The sequence below is a fragment of the Mus caroli genome, chromosome 6 (genome assembly GCF_900094665.2).
Source record: "Mus caroli chromosome 6, CAROLI_EIJ_v1.1, whole genome shotgun sequence".
Taxonomy (NCBI): domain Eukaryota; kingdom Metazoa; phylum Chordata; class Mammalia; order Rodentia; family Muridae; genus Mus; species Mus caroli.
Window position 1 is genome coordinate 20,008,091 of NC_034575.1, and position 27,617 is coordinate 20,035,707.

Below are 27,617 nucleotides of genomic sequence, written 5' to 3' on the forward strand. Positions count from 1 at the left end.
TTTTTTTCTGGTAGTTTTAATGTATCATGTATTACACCAAGATATATGATTCATTTTTGAATAGATTTTTACTCAGAATGAGAAATATGAATCTAGTTTCATTCTTCTATATCTAGCTACCCAGCCACATTTGTTAGAGGCTGTCTTTTTTCCACATTTTGTTTTGACACCGTTAGGGAGACTCGGTTGACTGCAGCTGGATGTGTTTACCTTTGAGTCTTTAATTCTATTCCATTAGTCTACATGTGTTTTCATGCCAGTAATGTGCTTTTTGGTTGCTATAGCTTTGTTGTATGTTTTGAAATTGGGTTGTGTGATACCTCCATTATTGTTCTTTTTGATTAAACTTGCTTTAACTATTTAGGGTCACTAACATTTCCATCTAAGTTTTAGGATTTTTGTTCCCTAATTCTGTGGAAAATATAATTGTAGGTGACATTGACTCCATAGACTGATTTTGATAGTATGATTTTTGATTTTGATTTTTTTCGGGGGGGGGGTCAAGAAAGGGCTTCGCTGTATATCCCCGGCTGTCCTGGAACTCACTCTGTAGACCCAGCTGGCCTCAAACTCAGAAATCCTCCTGTCTCTGCTTCCCAAGTGCAGGGATTAAAGGTGTGCACCACCACTGCCTGGCTAAGTATGATCATTTTAACAACACCAATCCTGCTAATCTATGAACATAGAAGCTATATCTTCTATTGTTTTCTTCCATTTATTTCTTTAGTGTTTTATAGTTTAAGAATGTATTTATGAATATCAAGTTGACAAGTGGTAGACTTATGATGTTAATTTTATGTGTTGACTAGATTGACAACAAGATGTTTACGTAAGTATTTAAACACTATAGCTATTTTAGTCAGGCTGCTGGTGAACTGTTTTTCCACTTAAATTTATGGAAAGAGGAGCATATATTGCAATCTGCAGAGTTGATAGGTTCTATTTAACTAGTTAAAGCCTTGAATAAAGTTAGAAGACTGACAACTAGAGTGAATTCCTTCCCACCTCCTCCCTTCTTCCCTCTGTGTGTGTCTCCCTCTGTCTTTGTCTTTCCTCTGTCTCCAAGTACACATATACACAGATGCTGCATATACCCACACACATGAAAACCCGTCCATACATACTTCCTCCCTCTATTTTTTTATTGTTTTTCCTGGATGGCCTATTATAATCTACTAATAATATATAAAGTTTAATAGCAAGACACAAATTAGAGTCATAAATGAAAACAAGTACTTACCACTTGCCATAGTCAGTAATTAAACATGTAACCAATTGAAACATTCTATTTTCATTTGTGTTATATAAAACATACCAAAATCCAGAATGTAATTTTTAAAAACAACAGTAATCTAGAGACATCAAGAAGGAAAAAATGACCAAATGAGCTTTTGTGGAAAAGTCATATAGACAAACACATCAGCCAACCACAACCATTCCGGTGCACATCAGCTTACTTTTAAATTCACATTTTTAGATATGATGCTTTAAAAGATAATTTGGATTCCTTAATGAGATTAGTAACTAAAAATACCTCATGATATAGATAATATCAGAAAAGAAACTGAGCCTTGTGCTAAGAGAAAGAAACTCCCAGGCAAAAAGGGAAGAATAAAAAAAAATATGCTATTTTCTCCCACTAGGCACAAAGTGATTCTTGTGTTTATCCATAAACAATGAAATTAACATTACATTTTGTCATCTGGAGGGATTTAGTTACTGCTGTCTAGTATTGAAACAGTATCTTATCTCCTTACCTCCAAAGCTCAGTTTTTGGATTTGACATATACCCTCCTCAAATTGACTAGCATCCTAGAAATTTTCTAGTAAATGAAGTCATAGGGTGGGGGCAGATGGTTTGACAATGGAGTAGATTAGATGATTTCAGTTATTGACTGTGATCAGAAGATGACAGGTGCGCACATGTCCAGAAGATCTGCATGAAAGTAGAGTTTTCGTGAACAAGCTAGATGACCTCTCGTTTCCTCAAGAGTTCCAGATCCATGGTCTTTGATTTATAATTAGCTGTGGTTTCTTCACCTGAACAATGGGGAGAAACTTCAATGGATTTATTATTAAAACCACTGTAGCTTGATTAATAACCTGATTATCCTGCAAAATTAGAAAAATTTCACTGGTCAATAATAGCACAATAAAATGTTTATTTATTACCCAAAGAGACAGGGTATGTAGCATTTTGTGAATGCAACATTTTTTATGATGTAACTTTTATATTTTAAAAGAATTAGACTGTCTTTATGAAATATTTTAACTGGAAAAATAACACATTTGGGTCTCTGGGGCTCTTGAACGCCACCCTCTCCTCTGCTGTCTTCCACTCCAGCTCTGACTATTCTGTGCTCCTATTTCATTTGCTGTTTGTGAAAATCTCCATGATGGCCAAGCACTGTGACAGATTTTATTAAACTCTTCCTCTTAAGAATTTGAAATGGAATGCTAGTCTTGTTGTACTCCAGGAAACTCAGCTTTTCTTCCTGCCCATTCATTGCTTTTAATAAAAGGATAGTGAGAAAATAATTCTCCATCATTAATGAATGAGAGTAAATTTCCATCAACCTCTCTAAGTTAATGAACGTACAGAACAATATAATGTGACTGTTTTACACAACCCCTCATCATTGTTCATTCCAGATAGGGGTTTTTCCAAATACTCAAAGTTCAATATTTAATATTCCATATGATCTGCACCAGCAGTATAAAAGATATGTAACTAAAAAATATAGCATACAGTACCTATCTATATTATAAGGTGATCTAATGTATAGCTATTTTTTAATACATTAAAGTGAGATTTTTTTAAACAGGCATGTTGACTTATGGTATTTTTCAACAGTACTTGGCTATCTACTTTTCTCTTTGGCATAGCTGGCCTCTTGATCCATGTGTGTATGTGGTGGGAGGGGAGCTACATGGAAGGGTGGGATTGAGGGTTTATGAGAAAAGGCCAGAAAAGGACATCAATTGTCTTGGTCTATCACTTTCTACCGTATTCCTGTGAGACAAGGTCTATCACTAAATATGAAGCAGGATCCCAGTGGCATGTCCCCCACCCTGCCCCCTTGTCATCTCAACAGGGCTGGTGTTACAGGTACACATGGCCATGCCCACGTTTGTATGTGGATGATGGTATCCTAACTGAGGTCCTCATACTGTGTGACAAGAACTCTAAATCCCTGAACTCTATCTTTGTCCCTTCAACTTTTTTCTACTAGTATAGCTGGATAAGTTGGACAGGGGATTTCACTAGGTGATATCCTGTAGGCTTACAGCGTTCAAATATTTTTCTAGTTTTAACCATGTGGAAACCTCAGTGACTCATGAAGGGTTCTTATATTTAGTCTGCTACTTTACTTGTAGCCAAGGTGATTATATTTTCAAAATAATCATATTCTGAAATCCTGCAAGCCTTTCGTCATTTGAATAATAAAGTCATTGTATGACAAAAAAATTAAACATAGGAATTCTCAATGAAGGAATAAGATTTTTGTGTTTTTGTTTTCTTTGTTTTTTCGAGACAGGGTTTCTCTGTGTAGCCCTGGCTGTCCTGGAACTCACTTTGTAGACCAGGCTGGCCTGCAACTCAGAAATCCGCTTGCCTCTGCCTCCCAAGTGCTGGGATTAAAGGCATGTGCCACCACTGCCAGGCAGAATTTCTTAAAAGAGGAAGAGGAGGAAGAAGAAGAGGAAGAAGAGGAAGAGAAAGAGAAGGAAGAGAAGGAGCAATGAATGGCAAGCTATTGGCTCCTGATGTTTTGGAAGCCTGCTTCTTTTATGGTTAGAGAGTGAACTTTGTATAAAAGACTGAATGCTTTAAGGGGCATAGTTTCTTTCAAAGTTTAAATCTTCGTAATCATAGTAAACATACATTAGTTTCCAGCTGGGAAAACTGTTTCATGTAAAGTTTCACATTCTGAGGGGGGCTTTAGAGGTAAGATGAAAATTAGCCTTTTCTCTACCTTGGGGACTGGTTCTTCCTGCTCCACCCTCCCTGCCCAGGAATCTTGAAAAGATCATTTTGAAATTAAGACAAATATTATCCATATTTACATTTTTCCTACCGTATGAGAAAGCGTTTCACTAGCCATCTTTCTCTCCACACACCGCAGGGTGTTTTGCAATCTGGGTTGCTTGTGACTGGAATTAAGCGCCTGAGTGATGGCCTGTTGCCACAGTGTGAAAGGTTGAATGAAGCTAGGTCTAATGAATAGGCTCCATTAGATACACTGACAATCACCACTTTTGTTCCTTCCTCTGCTACCAATTCTACTAGAAGAAAAAAAAAGTCCTGGCAACACAACAGAACCTCCCGTACTGCCACCTCTCATGACACCACAAAGTAGGTGTTCATGTGTCAGATGGAGGGAGGCAAAAGGACACTGTATTTTTTTTAATTTAATATTATTTACTTTCCTTAGGTAAAGAAAAAGTTTACCTCTGGTAAGTACTGTCGTGTACGCTAAATTAATTGACAAGGTAAAGAGCTACAATGTCCTTGAATGGAAACCCTTGCTTTATTACAGTGGCAGCTATTTCATCACGTCTCCTTACTAAGTATTTCATGAATGCACCTTGCCTTCAGATAGATATACACATACTTGGTGAACCTTCAAAGTGGAAGATGAGCCAAACCCACCCACAAAACCCTCTTCCATCCTTCTGAAACAGGTCTTCCAAACTGACGGAGACTATTTCAAAGTAATAAAATTTCCTTTAATTTTTTTTTTTTTGTTAGAAGTTAGGATTAGACAATTAGGTATGTTTCTCCAACAACAAAACAGTGCATATCTTTCCAAACTGTGTGTCTTGCCAAGTTGCAGTATGAACTGTCAATTATTAAAAGGCAACATAATAAAGTACACGGAACAACGGAAATGCTTGAAGTAATGCAATGTATTTAGCAACTTTATTGGGGTTCTCTTTGATATCCGGACTTCTGTATCTATTGTTAACATCAAAATTCAAGAGCTTATATTCCTCTTTAGATTCACAGAAATTAATAGAATTGATTTAAAATGTCAAGTACTTCTAAAAAGAAAGCTCAACATTGTATATATTAAGCACACTTGTTCCTTTTATGTTTTCCCATTAAGAGTGTATTTTCTCAGTAGAACTCTGAATAAATGTCTTTTTAAAAATGGGTCCTTTTAAAAGGCAGGATATCCTTATGTGCCCTAGAGTGACCTCAAATCTGCAATCCTCCTGCCGCAGCAGCTTCAGTACGAGGATTAGGGTGGTGTGCCACCACAGTTGGCTGACACTGTTCTCAGTTTGAGTGTGTTTAGTCCTTACATTGATATCTGCTTTAAGTACAATATTTAATGTATAACAGTGATTAATTTTATGTGTATTCATACCTTGTGATATGACCTACTTTGCTTCTTAGCATATTAGTTTTACATTTATATGTTGTGGATAATTTAGCTTATATGATGAGCTTCCTTTCAGAGCACTGATTAAATATAAAGGCATTATATTTAAATGTAAAAGAAGGCTGATTGTCAGTTATTTATCCTGATATTAATTAATTTGTTATGTACCATATACTAAAAGAGCAACATGAATCTTTTGCAACAACAATATCTGCTGTCTATATAGTTGTCTGTGCATCTCTAACAGTCAAGGGAAGTGCAGTCCAGCCAAGATCTAAATCACTGAGGCCATTAGACTGAGGCACAATCAAGCTGCTGTTAAAAACAAACTGAGGAGTCCAGCATCCATTAATTCAAATATATGCTCAAAAGCTATATATCTTGGGTAGTTATTGAATCTATTTGGGGTTCAGTTTTATTGCCTTCATCTATAAAATCAGGGTTGTTGTAAGTTTAAGTGAATATATACACATATATGAATATGTACTTAAAATATATACTGTATGTATATTCACGTAAGGCATAGTATATAAGAATGTGTTCTCAATTTTATATCTATATAATACATATACATAAACACTTTAGGGAAGTTTTGTCAGATAGCAAATGCTTTTTAAATATTAACTATCATACTGTCTTATCATTTCCATCTCTAAACCACTAATAATAACAAAGTTAAACGATCTGATGTTTTTCTTTTCTTGAAGGTTCAAAGATCATAGCAAAAAGTCTCCTTTAAGAAGTGGAGCAAGCACGAAGTGAGAAGCCCTAAAACAGCACACTGAGTTACCAGACAGGCAGGCTAGTGGCTTCCTGAATACACAACTAGCAACCTGCAGAACTGGCAGAGGGGCTGTTAGCTGGGTTAATTTTTAAGAATTATAGATTATTGTATTCCTGGGACAGGACTGATGAGAGTTACAACTCCAACTACCAGTCACCAACACCAACAGTCTTGAGCAACACCAACACCAACACCAATCAAATAAATCAAAACAGTAGATTGCCCACTTTATAAGGACAGAGATTTGTCCAGTGCTTCATTGCTGTGTAAGTGGTCCTGGCAACTGTCTGGGTACTGGTATATAAGTTTAATGAGTGAAAACTTTGCTCCGTCCTTCTGATGGGGGTAATATTAAAAGGAGACTGAAATGGCGTGTGTCCCTACACCGGGGTTTTCTGAGTCAGAGAAGGCTAGTGGGCTCCTCTGTAGCTCTGAATGCAGCAGATGGAGGAGGTGAGTGCGGAGAATTTAATAAGCATTTCAGCAGCCATGGGGCTGACTCGACCAACCTTCCCAGGAATGTGGGATGTGCAGCCGTGATACACTAAACTCAGACTCCCATGCACGTGTCATGTTTGAAGTACAAATACCTTGCCCAGTGTCTAGCTTTGCCATCTCTACTTAGATATTTTTCCCTCAAGCATTTTCAAAAACCTTAGACCTGTGACAAACTGTCATAAAAACAAAACAAACAAACAAACAAAACAACAACAACTAAAAACCCAAAACAACATCAACAAAAAAACCCAAACAACTTATGAGAAACCTTTGGTAGACATAGAGCCTTTTAACTTTTGGCCGATGAAAAGAATTACTTGGCCATCATCCATCTCACAGGTGCAGTTGACTATATAGCATTACATATAATTTAGCGCAGGCGATGGGTGGATATAACACTATTAGAACTGTGTCTCACATCACATGTAAATACACATTCTTTTCTATTTTCATAGCAACTTTTTCTTTTCTCTTGAAACAAAAACATCCCTTTTTACAACACAGGCAAGAGGAAGATTTAAACTCATTAAGAAACTTTCTAAGTTTTCCTAATTATCTTTGTACTGAAAGCTGAGAGGTTATTAGTCATCCTTGGCTGAGCTGCTCTCGGTCCTACTTGCTCGGTCCTGAATACAATAAAACAACAAACACCCTCAGAGTACATTATTAATCAATTAGATATCATTTCTTAGAGTGGCTTCCATCATCTCATTTAACTTTGAAGCTTTTAGACATTAATTAATCATAAGCTGTCAAAAAGCTATCATGGATTTATATGGTGCATTACTGCATCAGCCTGACACCAAATTCTGGGTCTGAGAGAAAAAAAAAAAAAAAAAAGAGAGAGAAGGCAGACTGTGGGAGAAATATGGAGAAAACCCCATCAGTTAGTAGAGAAACCAATTAGGCCTGATGCAATTAGAGGGAGAATTCAGATTCATTTTATTCCAAAGTACTGTTTCTATATTTGAAACTCTGTGTAGAAAAGGGTCCTTAGAGTTAGAACACGATTGAAGGTGGTCTAATTTCATTTGGCCCTGGGACATATAGGGTAAACAGGAAAGTTATTGCACAGTTACAAAAGTTTTGATAACACCATGGTCTGATTAATGTTAACACACATTGTGTTTAAGGCTAGCCATCATTGGAAAGAGATCATTTCCAAGATGGTGATCAAATATCTCAACACAGTGTCACCTGTTGGGGTTCACAGGAAGGACTTCCTCATGTCAAAATGAGTTCCCGGGATGGTTTCCCACTTGCCAGCTTCCTCTCATCTGCACGCTGGACAGAGGCACTTTAATAGCTGTGGACTGGAGTTTCTGAAGGACAAGATGCGGAGTTTCAGCCGCCACTGGTAAACATAGCAAGAAGGTAAAAGGAAACTGCATTGAAAGGAAAGCAAACAGATCATTACATCAGAAACTTGTAGAAGTCACTGTTCTCTGGTCTGAAAACTTCCAAGGAAGAACAGAAAAACATGTAGCTATCACTCACCGAGGTTAAGTGACTACTACCCGTTCCTAAGGTTAAGGTCGAGTGGGTTTGCTGCTTGGCCTCGTAAAGTTTAGATGGTTGATGAGTTAAATATTCTGAGTTATTTTTGAGTAACATTTCAAAGTATTGAACTTTACATATAGATTCCAAGCAGTGCAGACAACTAAAATGTCAAGCACATATTGGCAGAGTTTGGTAAAGTGTATAAAACTTAGAAGACAGAAAGCAAAACCACCTTGTTTAAAATGTGTAAAAATAAATTGCATCGCTTTTCAGATTCCAATACTTCCTTTTTTGTCCCCTCTAATCTTAGTTCGTTGGGACATACTGCACCCGCCACAACACGTTGGACAGTAGGTCCTGGTACACACTAAGAAATAGCCAACCAGGTAAATACATCAAGGTGATGAGGCCCATGAAGTTAAGAGGATAGTGAGAATAGTCCCAGGAACAGGCCCCGCACATACGAAGTCCCAGACCCCAGGAAAACTCCCACGCATAGATGAAGATCACATAGATGGGCACCCGCTTCCACGTGCCCCAGCCACGGCTGTAGTGAAGATGGAAGTAGAGTTTTTCCACCACGAAACTACAACTTCCGTACATGAAGAAAGACCAGAGGGATGTGTGGCCACTGCTGGCCCTGTCCCCCTGCCCCAGCACATTGAAGAAGAAGGTGAAGAAGATCTCATCCAGAAAGCCATGCATTCCGAAGAAAAGGAAGCGGAGGAGGTCCGGGAGTCCCTGGGTAGGAGATCGTTCTGTGCCCCTTGGGCCACCCGGTCCTCGTCGCTGGCCACCAGCCTCCCAAAGGATCTGGGCGTCCTGGGCTGCAGGTAGCGTGTCCCTGGTGTGCTGGTCGCGCCGCCGCGGGTACCGCAAACGCAGGAAGCCCTTCAGGAACACTTGGCCGTGGTAGAGCGCGAGCACGTACTGCAGCGCCAGGTCGAGCGCCCCCAGCGCCGGCGCTGCCGCGCCCCCCGGCCCGCCGCCTAGGCTGAGCCGTAGCGCCTGGCCAGCCAGGGTCTGCAGCCCGACGTGCGCAGAGGGGTAGAGCAGGAAATTGAAGAGGAAGGCGCTGGGGCAGCGCGGCCGCTGCAGGTAGAGCTGCTCCAGGGCGAAGTGGGTGAGTGAGTGCAGGAGGCAGCGGTAGGGTGAAGAGAAGCCCAGCATCCGCAGATCCAGGCTGCGGGCGAAGCGCCTGGCAGAGGATACCAGCACGTCCAGGGTGATGCCGTGCATCCCGTAGAAGTAGAGGCGCATCCAGGCGGGCAGCGCGCCGCGCTCGGCCGAAGCTTCAGCAGCGGACAGCGGCTCAGGGCAGCTGGCGGCCGCCTGGCTACGCAGTCCTCCAGTGGCCCCGGGTCTCCGGGTCGCGCCGTCCCTCGGCGATGGCCCCTCACTCGCCACATCGCTGCCCGCCATTGGCTACCCGGGCACCCGGGGCCCAGCCGCCGAGCCTCGCACCGATTCCCCACCCCGGGGGACGAGGAGGGGCGCAAGTAGCTTCGATCGGATCGGGGTCTCCCAACGCTCGGGAGACTCGCAGGTCGCCCGGGACGCGAGGAGTCCCCGTGCCTTGGTCCTGGCCCGCCCTCTTCTCCAGTCCAGGGTGAGATGTTGCTCACCCGGACTCGGGATCACCCTGTGCGGCCTAAGGAGTGGCGCGGGCGGGCAAGGGGAGGCGATGCTGGGGCTGTGGGGAAGAGAGCCGAGGCTGGTGGCAGCTCCATCCCCTCCGCGGCTCAGCCCCGCCGCCTCTGCGGCAGGCTCAGGGAGCGTTACGCGAGCGGAGATCGCCCTTCCCCCGGCCCTTCCCATACCCCTCTCCTCCCGGCTCGACCTCTCCCGCCTTCCCCGGCCCCCGCCCCGCCCAGCCTCCTGTGCCGGGTCTCACAGGGGTCTGCCCCGAAAGGCGAAGAGCGCCGCCCGGGTCCCCTCTGGCCATCTCTGCAGCCGTGGGCAAGTGCTGCAGGGGTTCCCGCTGGGTTGGTGGCAGGAGGAGAGAAGCCCCTAACAGGTGTGAAGGCTAACTGTGGGGCATTCCCGGTATCGTGGAAACCAGGGCCAGGCCTTGGCTGGCGGAGACAAATGGCTTGGTGCCACCAGCCGGAGGCCGGGCCCAGGACCAAACTGTGGTGCTGTATATTTAATGTCCTTATGCAAAGCCAGCTGTGTCCCAGTCACAGAGTGTTAACCGGAGACTCCAAGCCTGCCTTCCTGCTCAGAGCAGCCTGCATCTGAATGCTGACCGCCCCTCCCCCCAACCCCCCTGCCTGATCCTCCTTTTCAGTCTTTGCCTAGGCTAGTTTACTCAGGGCCAAGCCCAGCAGTATTTAAAAAAAAAAAACAAAAAACAAAAAACAAAAAGACTTGAGGCCAGTGTAGCTGTAGCTGAGTTGTGTCCTGGCTACAGTGGGATGGTGGGGATAGAGGTGTCCCCTACCAAAGACAGCATGCTTGCTAAAACTGGTGCAGACTAGTGCAGGGTGTGTATGTGCCTGTGTGTGTGTGGTTTGTGTGTGTGCGCGCGTGTGTGTGTGTTCTTGCAGAACTAGGTCATTTCAAATCAGAGTGTAAAGGAAAGCCGAGCTTTTTTTCTTTTCCTGTCTTTTTCTTTTTCTCCCCCACCCCCTGCTCTTTCAGGCCTTGGCCTCTTTCACTCCTTAAGTCCCCCTCCTGGCTTCCTGTCCCTTTTCTCTCCTCCTTCTTCCCTCTCTGTCCTCTCTCAGGTAGAGGGGATGGAGGGATATTAGAAATAATTATACTTTTATACCCCTCTCCTGTTTATGTATAAGAAGAAACTAGGTAATAATTTTACCCTGTCCGGAAGTTCAAATCTTCCTTGGATAAAGAGCTTTATGAAGACATATTTTCTTTGGGAGGACATACTCTGGTAGATCTTCCATATTGAAGCAACTGCGTTCCTGTCGATTTTCTTACTCATTTTACCCATTTAAGCTACTGTCTATGGTAGCCATGTTGCCTGTGAGTTAGCTAAGAGAGTAAGATGAGAACATACATTGTTTTGTCTGAAGTCAGAGCTTTTTTCCCCCAGTTTTGCTAACAACTTGTTTCTTCTGCTGACTTCCAGGTTGTCACACCAAGGTAACAGGCTCAAAGCAGCTGTGAGCCCTAGGTAACTAAATTCCCTAGTACCCAGAAGAGAAAAAAGAGGAAAAAGGCAGTAAGTCTTTCTCTCTCTCTCTTTCTCTCTCTCTCTCTCTGCTTCTTTATGTGTCACTGTGTCTGTCTCTGTCTCTCTGTCTGTCTGTTTCTGTCTCTGTCTCTCTGTATCTCTCTGTTTTTATCTCTGTCTCTGTCTCTCTCTCTCTTCCTTACTTTTTCGAGACAGAGTTACTCAGTATAACAACATTGGCTGTCCTAGAACTCCCTTTGTAGACTTGGCTGGCTTCGAACTCACACAGACCTCCCTGCCTCTGCCTCCCAAGTGCAATCACCACTGACAGGCTTTTGAATAATGCATTTTTAAAAATGTGCACTGGTGTTTTGTCTGTGTATATGGCACTTTCTCTTTAAAAGATGTACAATTGGTAGGTATGAGAGAAAAGAACCTGCCAAGCGTGGTGAGGCAGCACCCAGGAAGCAGAGGGAATTCATGTCGGCTCAGACTACATAGTGAGAACTCCTCCCTTTCCCCAGAAAAGTTCAAACTGAAACAAACAAAACACAACAAAAGTAAAAACAAAAGGAAGGACTGAACAGATGTGAAATAACCTATTATTATAAATGTTAATGATAAATCTTGTGCTTGGCTAGTATGCCCTACAAAGGTCAAACTGCTTTTAACTTATTTCATTCTAGCTCTGAATAACTACACTCTAACTCCAGCATTGCTGTCAGTCAAGAGGTAGCACTCATCATAGCTACAGTATATGTCCAGCCACTCAGGTCTGCTAGGTAGAATTTAGATTGTTTTTAATAGTAAATTAAACTTTAAAGATAGAGGTCTTCTAAAGTTTCCTAAGAATGGAAGGGAAACTTGCAGAGTATGTGGGGAAGTCTTTTGTATTAAAAACCTGAGCTTCTAAGCATTATACATATGTTCTACAGACAAGGTCTGACTTTGACCTTGAAGTCTTGTGTCAATCTACTGAATCCTGAGATTACAGCTTGGTGCCAACACTCCGTTTTTCTAAGATTTTCATTTTACCAAATAAAAAGGTTTATATATTTGTATAAATGCTTAATAAAGTGGCAATATACAGAGTGAACAATATAAAGTACATGTATACTTTACATGCATGTATGGTTTATACTAAATTTTTAATGGAAGGTATATAGTAAAAAGTTGGGAGCTCACTATTATCAAGTAGTGTGACTTCTGAAAATTTCATTATGGGCCTCATTTTGAAGGTTTCCCATTTTTCTTAAAGTGATACAACATACACATGAGCACATGGAAAGCCAAAATATAAGCACAACTACTATCTATTTCTCCCCCATGTTTCTTTTATATTTTTATACTTTCATTATAATAGAACGTGAAAGATACTTTAAAAAGAAAGCACAAAACCCAATAAGTATGAGAAAATGATAAAAAAAAAGAAAAAAATAACCCACGTATACTGCTTTTAGTTCTTTCAATTCAGTGTCTTTTTCAGAAAATAATTTCTGAAGAGTTAGCTAGGGTATTACTCCTTTTAAACAGAATATCTGAGGCTGAGAAATTTTTAAAGAAATGAAATTTATGTGATTCATGAGTTTGCAGGTCCAAGGGCTGACACTGGATTTTGCTGGTCTCTGTCAATGCCTCATAGCAGATAGCTTCACAGTGGTGGGAGTTTGTGCAGAAGAGATTGTACGGTGAGAAGTATTCTATTGTATGAACGAAATTGTGTGGAAGTCAGAGGGATTGACAGGGATTGATAGGTCAGGCTTTCTTATAGCAATTCTCTTTGAAGGAAAAAGCAGCCCAGAAGATCAGCATCAGTGTCTGCTGAAGCCCTCTGATGAGCTGCTTACCTTTCAGCATGCTCGTATCCCACCGGTTCCATCATTCCACTATCCACTCACACTCCAGGACAGTCTCTCAACGTGGGAACCTTTGGCCATCACAGGGATAATGTTTTGTTTTTGCTTTATCTTCTCATTCTTTTTCCTTTCATCGTCTCATTGCTATATTTGCAAATATTTCTTGTTTTAAAATTACGGAAGGGATTTAATGATATACAAAAATTTTATAATTAAAAATCTTCATGTCATTGTCTCCAAGAACATAAAATCCTTCAAAGCATGTGGTGTGTGTGTGTGTGTGTGTGTGTGTGTGTGTGTGTGTATTGGCCTCTTCTCCTGCCAGAAGCCAAAGCTGCCAAGATAAATTTGTAAACCCAACATGTTCTTAGGAGATTGTTATACATAAAATGCAATGGAAGAATCAGAAAGCTGCAATGAAATAGTGTCAGCTTGAGATTGCTTGGGTGTAGGGGCAGCTGCTCAAAGTATGGTTCAAGGCGCTCACTCTATAAAAAGGAGCCCGTGCCAGATACTGCCTGGGTGGCCAGGAACTGGAGAATGGATGGCTCAGTGACCTAGAGTAGAACCAAACATGACTGGTCTTTTAAAAATAATAAAATGATTCCCAATAATATTCTGTGATGCTCACAGAGTAAGTTTCCTCATCAGAGGTCTTTCTTCCAGTAGTAGATGGGAGCTGATGTGGCAGATGTAGAAAAAGGGTCTAAATTAGAGATCTCCATCAGGACCCTCCAGCTCAGGGAATCCCTTAAAAGAGGGGCAGGAATGAATGTAGGAGTCAGAGGGCATGGAGGGTACCACAAGAATACCTTCCCACGGAGTCAACTGAGCAGCGCACATGGGCTCTCAGAAACGAGAGCAGCAAGCTCAGGGCAAGCATGGAGCTGCACCAGCCCCTCTGTTATGCTGTGGATGCTGGCTCGTGGTGTTTGTGGGACTGCTAACCATGGGAGTGGGTGTGTCTCTGACTCTTTCGCCTGCTTGGGACTCTTTTCCTCCAGTTGGGTTGCCTTGTCCAGCTTTGGTGTGAGGACTTTTGTGTAGTCTTACTGAATTTGGTTTTGTTATGTTTGGTTCTTGTTTCTCGGAGGCCTGTTCTTTTCTGATGCTAGACAAAGGAGGAATGGATCTGGGAGAAGGGAGGTCATAGTAGGGAGCTGGGAGGAGTGGAGAGAGGGAAAACTGTGGTCAGGATGTATTGTATGGGAGAAGAAGCTATTTTCAATTAACAACAAAAAGGGATTCTTCAAGGTATTGCTCTTTGCTAGAATGTACTGGGTTCTTTGTCCTCAAGGGTTAAGAAAGTGTCTGCATAACACATCTGTGCAGGTATAAGAGTTTACATGGGGCTGATATGTTACAGGATTGGTCAGGTTAGCTGTAGACTAATACATACCCTACAACTAGAGTAGTCAGTGTGATCAGAAAGTAATTATGAATGAATAGAAGACCCAGGTAATTCTGATGATTCTAATCTTTGGTCATTTGTTGCCTAGTGACCATAAGTTCAGAGTTGCTGTCATCTTTCAGATTCCCATGTAGGTATGAATAAGACTCCAATGCACATTGGAAGATACAAAAGAAAGTGTTTGGAGAACAGAGAGGAGAGTAAAGTCCAAAGGAAGTTGAATCGGCTAAGACATGCTGAATTATATCTGGCTCAGATCTGCCTCTATACATAACTATAGGTTTCCCTATCCATACTAATTGTACCCTAAGCTGACTTACGAATATATTGTAAAGTACTCGTAACAAGTAGCTAAGTCTTAGACAATCACAAGTGTGTGAGTCCTGCTCAGCCTCCTTTGATTTTTATTCATCTCTCCTCTCCCTTCTTCCCCTTCTTTCTCTTCCTCCTCTTCCTCATCATCTGTGCTGGGGATCTAATCAGGGCCTCATGCATATTGGACAAGCATGGTCACTGAGCCACATCCTAGACTTAATGGTTGTACTTTTAATAACTCTGTCTTTGTTGCTTTAATAAAAAATTTATCTTCTCTTTATTATATAAAGACAAGCTGCTGAAGAAGGCAAAATTTATGATTAATGATTGATGTTTTAGTATTTTTAGATAATTTTGCTTTGCTGTATGGCTCTAGGATGCAAAAAGAATTTGTAAACTTTGAGGTGCTCATAATCATTTCCTAATTATTTATATTTAATTATTTTGCTCAGTTTTTAGCAATTACCTTTGAATAGCTAATGAAAAGGAAAGATAGCTAGCTATCATAAAGTATAAAAGCAAACTAAAATTTGTATTTTATTAATTCTCTGAGGTGTACTTCAATGATCTTGCACAAGGTCATCCAGATTCACCTGTGTCTCAGGACCTACATGGTACCCAGGACAAAAAGCGTGGCTGACATTCCTTCCTGACTTTAGTACCAGGTGTGCCTCTCTGGGCAGAACACAGAGGACAGTATCTCATGTTGGAATGATGCTAAACTTTGACACTGAATAGAATATTTCTCAGTTCCTTCTAATTAAAAAACAGAACAAAATTACATTTCTAAATAGTTGGTATACATAATATATTTACGTGTTTTATCAGTGATTTTTTTCCTGTGTTTTATGCTCATATTTTATGTTTTATTATTTAAGAAAACTTTTGTCTTTCATTAAAGAGAGAGGAATTTTATATAACGATGTGACCTTTCCAGGATTTTCCTCTTAAGTTTTGAGTTTTATTTCATAGTGGTCTGTGATACTATTTTGATAAACCTATTTAATTTATATTTAATTATATTTAATTTATGTTTAATTATTTGAAACCTATGACATGCCTTCCAAAATCAAATTTTAAATTCAAACATTTCTGAACTTTTATTAACTTTAGGGTGTCAGAGAATCTAAGGAAGTCCAAAAACATTATTTTATTTATTTACATAGGAAAGACTAATAAATAAGAAATTGTATTGAAATTTTGTCTTTAATTATCTTTGTATAGATATGTCTTCAATGCAGAGTTCAAAATTTTCATGAGATTCTTAGAGAACTGAGGCATTTTGGCATAATATTATTCATCATCATTCCAGTTGTTAAATTATATATGTCATAGAAATGAAAAAATGCTCATTGATCTTTAATTATGCTTGGGTTAAATCTTCAGTTACATTCCTTTATTTTAATGATTTTCTGGAAGTTTCTATAAATGTCATAATTACAAATTATGGAGCTATGGGGAGGTCTGTGAAAGGATAAGAGGACTAGGTGTAGGTTTCTAGGAAACCGGAATGGGTTATTTATTTTTTTTTTCCAAATTTGAATGACGAGTAGGAAACAATACTAGAGGAACTGACAAAGAAGAATTGCAGATTTATAGGTTACTTGGGACTGATGCTGCTTGTCTTTTTTTATCCTCTGGCTCTGGCTCAGCCTCAGGCATTTGATCATGATTAGTGAATGTTCTACTATCGAGCTAGAGCTACTTCACTAGCCCCTTCCACAGATATGCTTTGTGTGAGATGTTGCTAATTGTTTTCTAAATTTATAGAAATATTTTTTTTAAAAAAATTAAACTATCTGTAGCTCTCCATTTTGCAGCTTTGATGAGTGCTTTTTACTTTTATGACCCAACCACACCCTGAATAGGATTCTGAACTCTTCTGGTTCTCTCCAACTCATACCTTCCATCTCTCCAAGTATGAGGGAGGACTAACTGCACTGTTTCTGAAGACAGGCACACCAAAGCTGGGCAGCTTCATACACATTTCAAGGCAGGTGCACAGCCTCCATGGAGTTCATGAAAATGTCTCATTTACTAATCAACCGAAAGGTTGTTTGCATTGAAATATTAAAATATTGAAATTATGAAAATGAAGTGACTGTGTCAACCATAACAATGGAACAGCTCAGAAAAGACTATTCTAGAATCACATCCTGGTACAAAGGCCAATGCAACCTTAACAAATAATAGTGCAAGGATATCTGCACAACAGCTGTCTGTTTACATCACTACTCATATCACCCTTGCCAAAGATCTTTTTGAAGAAGCTCCTGGGATCTTATCTCTTTCGGGCTCTGATATTTCCATATCTGAATCTCTGGAAATACTCCCTATTTACTATGAAATGGATTTTCTCATTTCAATGGCTTTCTATACATAATTATATTTAGTTTTTTTTTTTTAAATAATCTTAGTTGTTATTTGTGTTGACACCAAAGACATGCATTCTGCAACACAGGATGTGACATTGGTGGTTGCTAAGTTCATGAGCAGCTTTTCCCAAAACCACAAAGCCAAGACTGTCGACCAGATGAGAACTTTCACCTGCTCAGTTTTCTTTGCTGATGTCTTATGCTTCTTCTTGGCAGTGGCTGCCTTGGTTAGAGACTTTCACAATCATAGTATCTGCAGACAATGTGACAAGTGTCACTCCCTGCTTTAGATCAAGCTTTCAGATTGTGGACCATGACCCCTATGGAGCTACCTAACTGCATTCGTGTATGGGGGTTGCTGGTGCCACAAAATGATGACAACTCAAGGTTTCTGAAACATGCCACATACAAAAATAAATTCAAACTCAAATGTAAAATGAATCGAAGTTATTTCAGCCAGTGCTTTCCAACGTATGACACATCAGCCCTGCAGGCTTTGTTCTAGCAATTGCAATGTAGTATACAGTATATATATATACTTGGAATACAGTATATATATACTTGGTATACGGTAGATCAGGTTTTGGCACTAGCTTTCAACAGATCATTTAACTATATATATAGTTAAATGAGTTAAATGAATGGGGGGAGGGCTCCTTGTTTGACCCGTTTTTTGATTTATTCAATTAGTTCATTTGGGGATCATGGATAAGGATCATAGTTCAAACTCTCAGCATTAGATTTTATTGGATTTAATCACAGGTATGACAGTGTTTCTCTCATTTACTGTAGGCTCAACGTAAGTTTTAAGTGTTTGCATGCAGCCTGCTGTTGAAAAACAGATGATCTCTCTGACTGTAAAGACAAAACGTCAAAATATGAAATGAAGCCATTTTTTTTTCTATTTTGACTTTCACTTTTTAACCTTGTACATTGATTGATTTTTGGATTATTTACCTAAAGTGAGCCATTGAATACTTTTTCAAAAAGCAAATGTCAAAGATATGCATTATTGCAAGAAACTCTATACCCATGAATTACGTATTAGACTAGAAACACAAAATGAGAGGAACTGAGAGTAGTGTTAAAGCCTTAATTTTGGTTCACACATCCATTTAGATGAGAACCTATCCAAAAGGGAAGTCAATGTTAAATCATGATAGATCCCACTTTAGACCAGGTTTTGGCACTAGCTTTCAAAAGATCAGAATTAAAGGTCACTCATGTAGCACATAGTCAAACTGAAACTTTTAGGAAGCAAATCACATCTCAAAATAGAGTAAGAAAGTTCTTGCTGCTTTAAGCCTTACCTATTAGTACTGCTGCTGCTGCTGCTGCTGCTGCTGCTGCTGCTACTACTACTACTACTACTTCTACTTCTACTGCTGCTATTGCTGCTACTAGCATCAATAACCTGGAGAAACCCAGTGTTCAGCAATGGTCTTCCTTGTTATTTTCACTTATGTCTTGTTCCCTTATAAAACCGACTGTTAAACAACTGTTGCTCAGAATTGAGACCAGTTAAGCTTATTAATGATGTGTGATGTAAATTTTTATCAGGGTCTCAAATTGTAAAGAAAGCCCTAGAAAACAAAGACCCAAATTTTAAGGTTGACTAACTGGTGGGGTTGGTTATGGAAGGGTTGTTAACTCTCGTCAGGGTTAATCAGGGTTGCTCTATGGCTGTCTTTGAATGTACTTTAAGTTTGGTCTTCAAGTTGTTTCTGTACATGCTGAACAGTTGCCTACTTTTGAAATAAGTAGCTGGTTCTTAGCTAACCACAAGTGGCCATTCATTAAAAGACTACATGGCCATGACTTTAAGCTAGTAGAAAGTCATTATTAGGCAGCCAGTAACTATACTGGGTGTTTGAGATCTCAGTGTAGCATTGTGCCTTTCTCAGGGTGGCTTATAATAAAAAACAAACAAAAAAAACAAACACAAAAACAAAAACCAACCAGCCAAACAAAAAAACTCATGTTCTGTGTTGACATACTTCATTTAATAAGAACTGTTAGCTAAAGTAGACCTGCAGAAGCTACAAAGCAAAGTTAGTACATTTTGAGAGTTTCCCAGAATTATATGGATTCTGATGGATTAGAATTTTGTTTTAATCTGGGTAGATGGTATTGTCTACATGCTGAATTTTACAATCTGAATCTGTCTTATGGTTTCCATTTCTTTGAAGAAAAAACACAGCCAAGGCAACTCTTATAAAGACACACATTTAATTGAGCCTAGCTTATAGTTTGAGAGGTTCAGTCCATTACCATCATGGCAGGAAGCACGGCAGCATCCAGGCAGACTTGGTGCTGGAGGTGCCAAGAGCTCTACATTTTGATATGAAGGCAGCCAGGAAGAGACTGTCTTTGGCAAGCAGCCAGGAGGAGGCTCTCATCCACACTGGGTGGAGCCTGATCATAGAGTGCCTCAAAGCCCATGTACACTGTGATGCAGTTCCTACAACAAGGCCACACCTACTCCAACAAGGCCATACCTCTTAATAGTGCTACTTCCCATGGGCCAACCACCCACATGTAAACCACCACAAAATGGTACTTCCATCCCATCATGGAGTCAATTATGCTGGGGCCTTATTAAAAGACTGAAGCTGTAGCCATTCTCTGTGTCTCTAGCCCATTTCTACTTTCTGTATGCCACTTCCTTCTCTTCTGGCTATAAATATAACATGGCCATGTGGTGGGACTGGATTTTGTACCAATTTTGGGCTGGAGAGATTCCAAATCTTAAATTGCTTCAAAACTCAATTAAAATCTGCAGAAGTTAAACTTGTTAGAATTTTGTTTTGAAACAGTTCTGGCAAACATAAAGAGGGACTGACTGAATTAGTGGTCTCTTCAAGGATGAAGAGGTATCTTAGTCCCTAAGGATTCACAGTGAACTACAGTGAACTTTTTTGCATTGTGATTGGTTCTCTACTTTTAAAGTTTTACTAATTTATTTACTTAATCTTTGCATATATGTATTATATTGTGTGTGCATGTGTGTGTGTGTGTGTGTATGTGTGTGTACCCATGTGTTCAGACCTGAGTGTATGTGGAGGCAGAGATTTAAACTGAGTCTCCCACTCTTGCATTTTTAAAACAATTATGATTTCTCATGAATGCAGAGTTAAGATTCAGCTGGTCTAGCTATTTAGCTTGGCTTGATGGTACCCTGTCATTGTATCCCAGGCTCTTGGATTACAGTGTGGTTGCCGAGTCAGACAAGCATGTAATGTATGTTCTGGGGATATGAACCTTGGTTGTCCATCTTATGGTATATGTGTTTCACCCACTGAACAATCTCCTCAGCCCATGTTATTGGTTTTCTAATCAGTTTGTACTGGGATGGAGCAGCTGACTTTGAGCTGCTATGTTAGTTGTTTTGGTTAGAGGGTGTTAGTTTATTGTTTTGCAGTAGCTGACAGTTTATTGAGAAAACTGTAGTTTAAAGGGAAATGGATAGGTTGCAATCAGAAGATACTATGGGGCATCGGCTACAGAGACAACTCCAGACCTTTGAGTTCCCAGATATGTGGGTTTACTCCCCCCCTTTGGTTGTATCCTCTTGGAAAGAAGGCTGCCCGTGTCTGTTGGCATCAAACAAAACTCAGCAGTATATAGTGATCTACTGTACAAAATCCTATCTGTGATGGCCAAGAGGGCTGCCTGTGGGCAGAGGACAACTTGAAGGAGCTGGTTGTCTGTTTCTCCAGTGTGTGCCCTAGGGATTGGATTCAGGTCCTTGGGTTTGGCAACAACTGCCTTTTCCCATGGAACCATTTCACTGGCTCCTATTGTACTCCTTTCTACTTCCTTCTCATGGCCCAGTTAATGCAGAATCGCACGGATACAGACATTTCCTTAGATTTTCTGGTCTCAAGCTTCCTCTTTGAGCTTCTTATTTCTTTCAATTGTTCATTTCAATTTCAGACCTTTCCTTCCATCTTGGGAAGTCCTTGGAGCCCCCTTTGTCCTCTAAGAGATTCTTTCTCAGCTGAAGTTATTTCTCACTTCTCCAGGACTCTATTAATTCATAAGGCTTTTTCTGGTTCCATTTTTAAAAGGAGCAAGGTACCCCGGGTAAAGTGACTTAATCAGTTTCCTTTTGAATGCAATGCTATCTAGATTAGTAGATTTCTGATTGCAGATCTGCTCATCAATGCCCAGCCTTGAGTTGTTATGGATACTTTTCCCTTCCCAGTTTATCTATTATAAGTTTCAAGGGAACTGTACAATTTTGAAAAAGTTTTTTTTTCTACACTAAGATAATATTTATCTGCTAATAGAAATTTAGCAAAGACAAACATTAAATACATTTAATGATAATACTTATTGAATATTTATCATTTATATATTTCAGATTCTCTCCCCTCTCACCAAATTCCAAAAAAAGTCATTAAACCACACTTTATAGCTATTAACTTAAGTAAAGCTGTAAAGCTGACTTCAAGCAGACACCGAAACTCCTTTATGCTGCCCTGCATGTCAGATCCAAGCCACTTTGAATGAGCTGTGATTTGCAGATTTAATGATTAAAGGACAGCCCTATTTCTTGTGCCCCCAAGGGGTAATAATGTACTGACTTGTAGCTCCTCTCAAATCACTTTCCTTAATTACCATGCATTTCCTTTTAACCAGCAGTATGCACAGCCATTTTGAGCATTTACCCTACATATTATCATATTTGTTTAATCCTATCTTTCCTTAAGGATTTCCTTACAATTTTGCAAATGACTATGTGTTAGTCTGTAGATTTCTGCTGCTGTGTCTAAATAAACTCCTGAGCTAATAATTAAAAAGAGGTTTTATTGGGTTCATGGCTTCAAAGGTTTCAGCCCACAGTTGTTTGCTGGGCTTGCAGCAAGGTAGAACCCACACCCATGAGAAATTTCCCTTCTGCCCTTTGAGCATACACTGGACTAAATTATCAAAGAAAGATTCTGTAGAAAAAGCCATGGAAATATATTACATGCCATAAAATAGTCAGAGAGAACAGCAATGCAGTTCAACTCAGAGGCCTATATACATCTTTTCATAGGAGTAGGGGCGATTGGGGAATGTAGAGAGCTTTGAGGGGTTGCAGATTTGTATTGAAAGAGTGAGGATGGACACTTCTAGAGGTTGAAAACAGCTTGTAATAACATTCCTTTTGGAATTCAGTCCAGGAATCAGACATTATCTTGCAATGGAGTTTACCCAAATTTGGTAACATGCTTCATCTTTCATTTCAGAAACAGATGATGATATTTCATGGTGATAATGAAAGACGCTTGTGCTGACTGCTGCATTCTGGCCGTAATGTGAATAAAATAATTCTGGAAAGAGCCTCTCTCTGCATTGGGTGAGAAGAAGCAATACATACTTTCAGGGACTCCAACTCTGTAGTTGCTCTTAAAACCATTTAACTTCTATTAAACAAAATGCTCACCATACCTAATTTTTGTTGTCGTCCGTGTATGCGTGCCAACATGGTTGGATTTCAAACATTTGTTAAGCATGTACTGCACATTAGATGTTCTGCTGTGAGCTGTGGGTGGAGCTGAGTCTAGCATGGATCTCTTTCTCACTGAGATTGTAGTTTAAGCTGCAGTATCACTTTATTGAAATTATTGAAAACAAGATGATACATTTTGGGTGGTGATATGTATAGCACTCTAGGCATAAAGAGATCTGATTTGATGCCAGCAAATGAGGATTGCCAGGTATTTTCCACACAAATAGGAATGCAACAGCCAACTTGCCTGGTGTGCAAGACAAGCTAGAGTACTGGCTGGCTGTTCATCTTGATTTGGTTCCTTGTCTCTCATCATTTCTGCTGCAGAGGCAGGTGAGGGTTCTGTAGGAATGAGTAGGACTTACTTGCTCCTTCTGATGGAGCTGAGCCAAGAAACTGAGCATCTGCTCTTTTGCACTATTCTGTCTAGTCTACTCTGGAGGTTGACTTTATGGTAAAACTTCTTTCCACTAGTCAGCAGGAATGAAACCTGGTGCTTTAAAAACAAACTTCATGTTTTTTAACACCCAGTTATTTCACTTAATACTTTTTTCAATAATCTCATTTTATCTTTTATCCTGATGACATTTTGTTTTTGTTTCATAATTTATAAATCTTGAGAAACAAAAAGAATGAATTGCTGAAATTTACAAAGTTAGTGATAGTATTGTTTCCCAGCATCCAGAGGCAACTCCCCTCAGACCATATTGTCATGTTTTAGAAGAATTCTTCTGTTAAGTGAAAGGTTACACACACACACACACACACACACACACACACACACACACACACACACACACACCTTGGTTATTGTCAAACAGCTGGTTGATGATTAAGTCTATCTTGTCATCTTCAAGGCATTTAACAGAATGCTATCAATTGAATGACCTATAAGCAGTAGACATTTATTTTGCATAGTTCTGAAGGCTAAAATGTCTACAACCAGGAGACTAGATTTGTTGTCCATTGAGCATCTGCTCCAGATTCAGAAAATTTATGGCTTTGTTCTTTGTTCGTGACTTTTATGATGTGTGTGTGTGTGTGTGTGTGTTGGGAGATGAGAGATTTATGAGGGTCTCACCAGTGAGTCCTGGGTGTGAGAGTTTTTCAGTTGATTCTTAGTGTTGAGAATATATACATGGTGGTGTGCATTACCATCGGTTGAACTGAGCTGACTGCAATAAAGATTTGTAAAGTCAAAAATCCAAATTATGAGAGCATAATTTTATACACTAATCAACTCCTAAGGGTTCCCCCATTTAACACAACCACTTTGTGGTTTAGGACTTTAATATATGAGGTTTTCAGGGACTCACAGAAGAAGTTGTTGTTGTTGTTTTTCGTTTTTTGTTTTTTCTTCACTGAATTTCCTGACAGCAGATTAAGGAAGATGAGTTAATTTTGTTGGCCTCTAGCCTAGATTTCTTAGACTCTCAGGTGAGAGTGAAGCTATTAAGACACACTATGTTACTTGCTTCCCTTGGCTGAGCTCCTGGCTCTTCCCTGGCTACCCAGTGACAAGGTTATTTTCCCCCCTATGGCTGTAATGTACCTGACCTGTGGGGTCCTGTTTCTTCAGAGGCAGGCCATGGTAGTGACATTTTACTCCTTTCTGTGGTTATGTGACTGATTGTAATATTACACACACACACACACACACACACACACACGCACACACACACATATATATATACACACATACATATATAAAGTTCTATTTAAATTATAACAGTAAAATGGGGGAGAATATTTAATATACATTTGTTCATTCAACTATTATTGAACATTTTATGTAAAAGCATGTGCTGTGTCCTGGACATATAAGACTGAATATAATGAAATCTATATCCTCTTTAATTGAAAATATAGATATCACAATGATATAGATGCTTACTGAAGAGCGCATAAGTAAATAAAAGTGGATAGTAGAATAAGTCCATATCACCTATGAAAACACAAGTTAGAAGACTGTTAATACTTTCATATCATTTTTACCATATCATGGTGTTAACAAAAGCAAAGCATGTTGCTTCGTGTGATTTGCAATTGACTCTTGTTACTTATAGAGAGGGAGCATCTTTTATTTTAGTAACATCATTGGTTGTGGCTGCATATGATTCCCTTCCTCAGATTCTCTAAAATCTGTTCAGCTCATCCCTAGAAGGCTTTACTGTCATGGACTTTGAACGGTCGTGGGGTTTATTGATAGTCTTTCTACAGTCATGCTTATTTACCTAGAAATCATTCTTTAATGTTTTACTGAAAGATCAGAGTTGCACATGTTAAGCCTATGTCTGCACTTAATAGATTGTCCACTAAAACTCTTACTGGAAACAGTGATTTTATAGAATGAACATTTGCCTCTGATGGGACCAGGGGGTCATAGGTGGCAGAGATAATTTTTCAGTTGATTCTTAGTGTTGAGGATGTATACACGGTGGCATGCATTACCATGGGTTGCACTGAAGCAATGTAGTAAATGTAATCTTACAAAAAGTGAATCGGAATGCATAAATATAAACCCATCTTTTGAGTCCTATACTGTAACTTCCAGCTGGCCATGGATAAAATGCCTTGTGCGTCTCCTACTCTGAACTGGAAATGAGCTGCCCCTCCTTCTCTCCCTTTCCTTTCATGGTTGCAGGCATACAAACATTTTTGTACCAGGTAAGCCACAATCAAAGCATGGTGTTTACTTTCAGCAGCTCCGTCTAGGAGAAGAGGGGTCTGAGTGAATAGCAACCACAGAACTGCTTAACATGGGATGAGACAGACAGAAAACTCTGTGTTTGCAGACTCAGGAGGAGCATGGGCGAAGTTTCCCAGACTCTTCCAGTTCTCTCCACCTTGACTCCATAATGTCTCTCTCATATTCAGAGGCTGTTACACCATGCCTCTTTTTATTGTCCAATGTATTTTTAACACATGTTATAATGTGTGCTCTCATTTGAATTTAATACTGTTGCCTTCCTTTAACTCTTCATCTCTGTGGGAAGGACTATCACAACAAGTGCTATAAATACTGTTCCTAGCACTGACTTCTAGACTCTCAGTGCAAGTATGGACCGTGCTATCCATGTAACCTCTCTAACCTTCACTGCCTTGAAGATCTCACTACTGTTGTAAAAATAGAATCTTCAAATGATTTCTATGATCAGGGTAATCAGAAAATGCAAGGGCTCCGGTTTGACAGTGGAGTTCAGAAAGTCTCACCTATTTTTCCATGTTCATTTCTTCTGCTTTCAAAACCTCTCCTGGATTTCTCCCTCTTGGGAAGATCTGTCCATTCCCTAAAGCCTGCATACCTTGCTCTGCCCTTCATGACTTGCTTCATTTGCCTAAAGTTTTTGATGTGTCACTTTTATGGGTTCCCGACTTGCTCCTTTTATAACTACCCTGGATTTTTTCAAAATGTATCAAGTTCATGATAGCCATATTGTGAACTCATTTGAATTACAGACAGGATATTATTCATCTTGGGAAACTTGTAGTAACTTAAATGAGCTCCTGATAGACTTCCATTGATATATAAGTGCAATATAATAATATTAGCATTACAAAGATTGTGTGTATTTTTCCTACCCCTTCACTTTTTATTTTAATAATCAGTGCTGCAGACAAGCTTCATTCCTTCACCCTCTCCTCTTCCTAGAGAATCCTTGGAAAGAAAGTACTTCTGGTTTTCTCAGACCAGGCATATACATCTCATGTATAGTCTTCATTTCTACACATGGTTCTGTGTAGAAAAGAAGAAGGGAAAGGAGACCTGTGTAGAAAGGAAATCTTCTTGTTTATGTAGTGCATGCATAAGCAGGCCTAGATGCTTGTTCCTGTCTTTCTGATCATATTTTTGGCAAGTACAGCTATAGAAGCCTTTCTCAGTAAGTCTAGACTTCATTTCGGCGAAGTGATCCAGACAACATTGATCAAAACGAGTTGTCAAGACAGATGAATCCTACTTAATGCCCTTATTTGAGTATGTATATGGGGCACACATTGATCCCTGTTTGGGCAAATGTAAAGCATGCACATTTGCATATAAACATTTTTCTCATGACTGATATAAATGTTTTAAGTTCTAAATTTGTCAGCAGATTCACACAGTAGAGTTCTTTGAGATGATGACTTGGTTACTAAATTACATGTATACTTTGAGTTACACACATGTATCTTTGAAGGTTAAGTATGATGATGTAATAGCTAATTTCATTAACCTTGTTGGATTAAGAAATACCTAGAGGATTAATAAGACACACCTTTGGGTGTGTCTGTGAGATTATTTCCCAACAGGTTTCTATACAGAAAGAAGACTTATCCTAGATGTGGGTAGCAGCATCCCATGGGCTGGGGTTTAGTACAGAATAAAAATAGGGAGCCAATAAAACACCAGCATTTTTCTACTCTACGTTCTGATCTGCCAATATGTGGAGAAGTCGCCCACCTCCACTCTTACCTACCATGGTGGTCACTTTCCTTATGATGGTGGACTGTATCCCTTTAAAGTATACACCAAATTAAATCTTGCTTCCCTTAAGTTATTGTCTTACTTAGGGTTTCCATTGTTGTGAAGAGACACCATGGCCAAGACAACTTTTATAAAGGACAATATATAATTAGGGCTAGCTTACAGGTTCAGAGGTTCAGTCTATTATCATCAAGACAGGAAGCATGGCAACATCCAGGCAGGCATGTCGCTGGAGGAGCTGAGAGTTCTACATCTTGTTCCAAAAGCAAACAGGAGAAGACTAGCTTTCAGGGAGCTAGGAGACAGGTCTTTCAAAGCCCACCCCCACAGTAACATACTTCCTCCAACAAGCCCACACCTACTAACAGTGCTACCACCTAGGTCAAG

At 39.9% G+C, this 27,617-nt stretch overlaps 1 protein-coding gene and 1 long non-coding RNA gene across 3 annotated transcripts; one reads left to right on the top strand and one right to left on the bottom strand.

Moving 5' to 3' along the window:
• Nucleotides 1–1,132: 1,132 nt before the first annotated feature.
• Tmem229a (transmembrane protein 229A) lies at nucleotides 1,133–9,965 on the bottom strand. Of its 2 annotated transcripts, none has more exons than XM_021165891.2 (2): nucleotides 7,870–9,965; nucleotides 1,133–2,040 (listed from the first exon to the last, which is right to left on the bottom strand). In XM_021165891.2, exon 1 carries the CDS (start codon nucleotides 9,592–9,594, stop codon nucleotides 8,479–8,481), a length of 1,116 nt encoding a protein of 371 aa, XP_021021550.1. In that variant the 5' UTR covers nucleotides 9,595–9,965; the 3' UTR covers nucleotides 1,133–2,040; nucleotides 7,870–8,478. The 2 variants fall into 2 exon arrangements, with proteins under 2 accessions (XP_021021550.1, XP_029334855.1); XM_029478995.1 differs by lacking the exon at nucleotides 1,133–2,040 and having other exon boundaries at nucleotides 4,721–8,057; nucleotides 8,170–9,965.
• On the top strand, nucleotides 9,691–22,675 carry LOC115031345. Its single transcript, XR_003836986.1, has 3 exons — nucleotides 9,691–9,781; nucleotides 11,264–11,356; nucleotides 22,503–22,675. It is a non-coding gene; the product is annotated as an uncharacterized LOC115031345 (long non-coding RNA).
• Nucleotides 22,676–27,617: the final 4,942 nt, after the last annotated feature.

Excerpts from the sequence above, each read along its gene's own strand:
- Tmem229a (XM_021165891.2), bottom strand. The coding sequence starts at position 9,594 with ATGGCGGGCAGCGATGTGGCGAGTGAGGGGCCATCGCCGAGGGACGGC.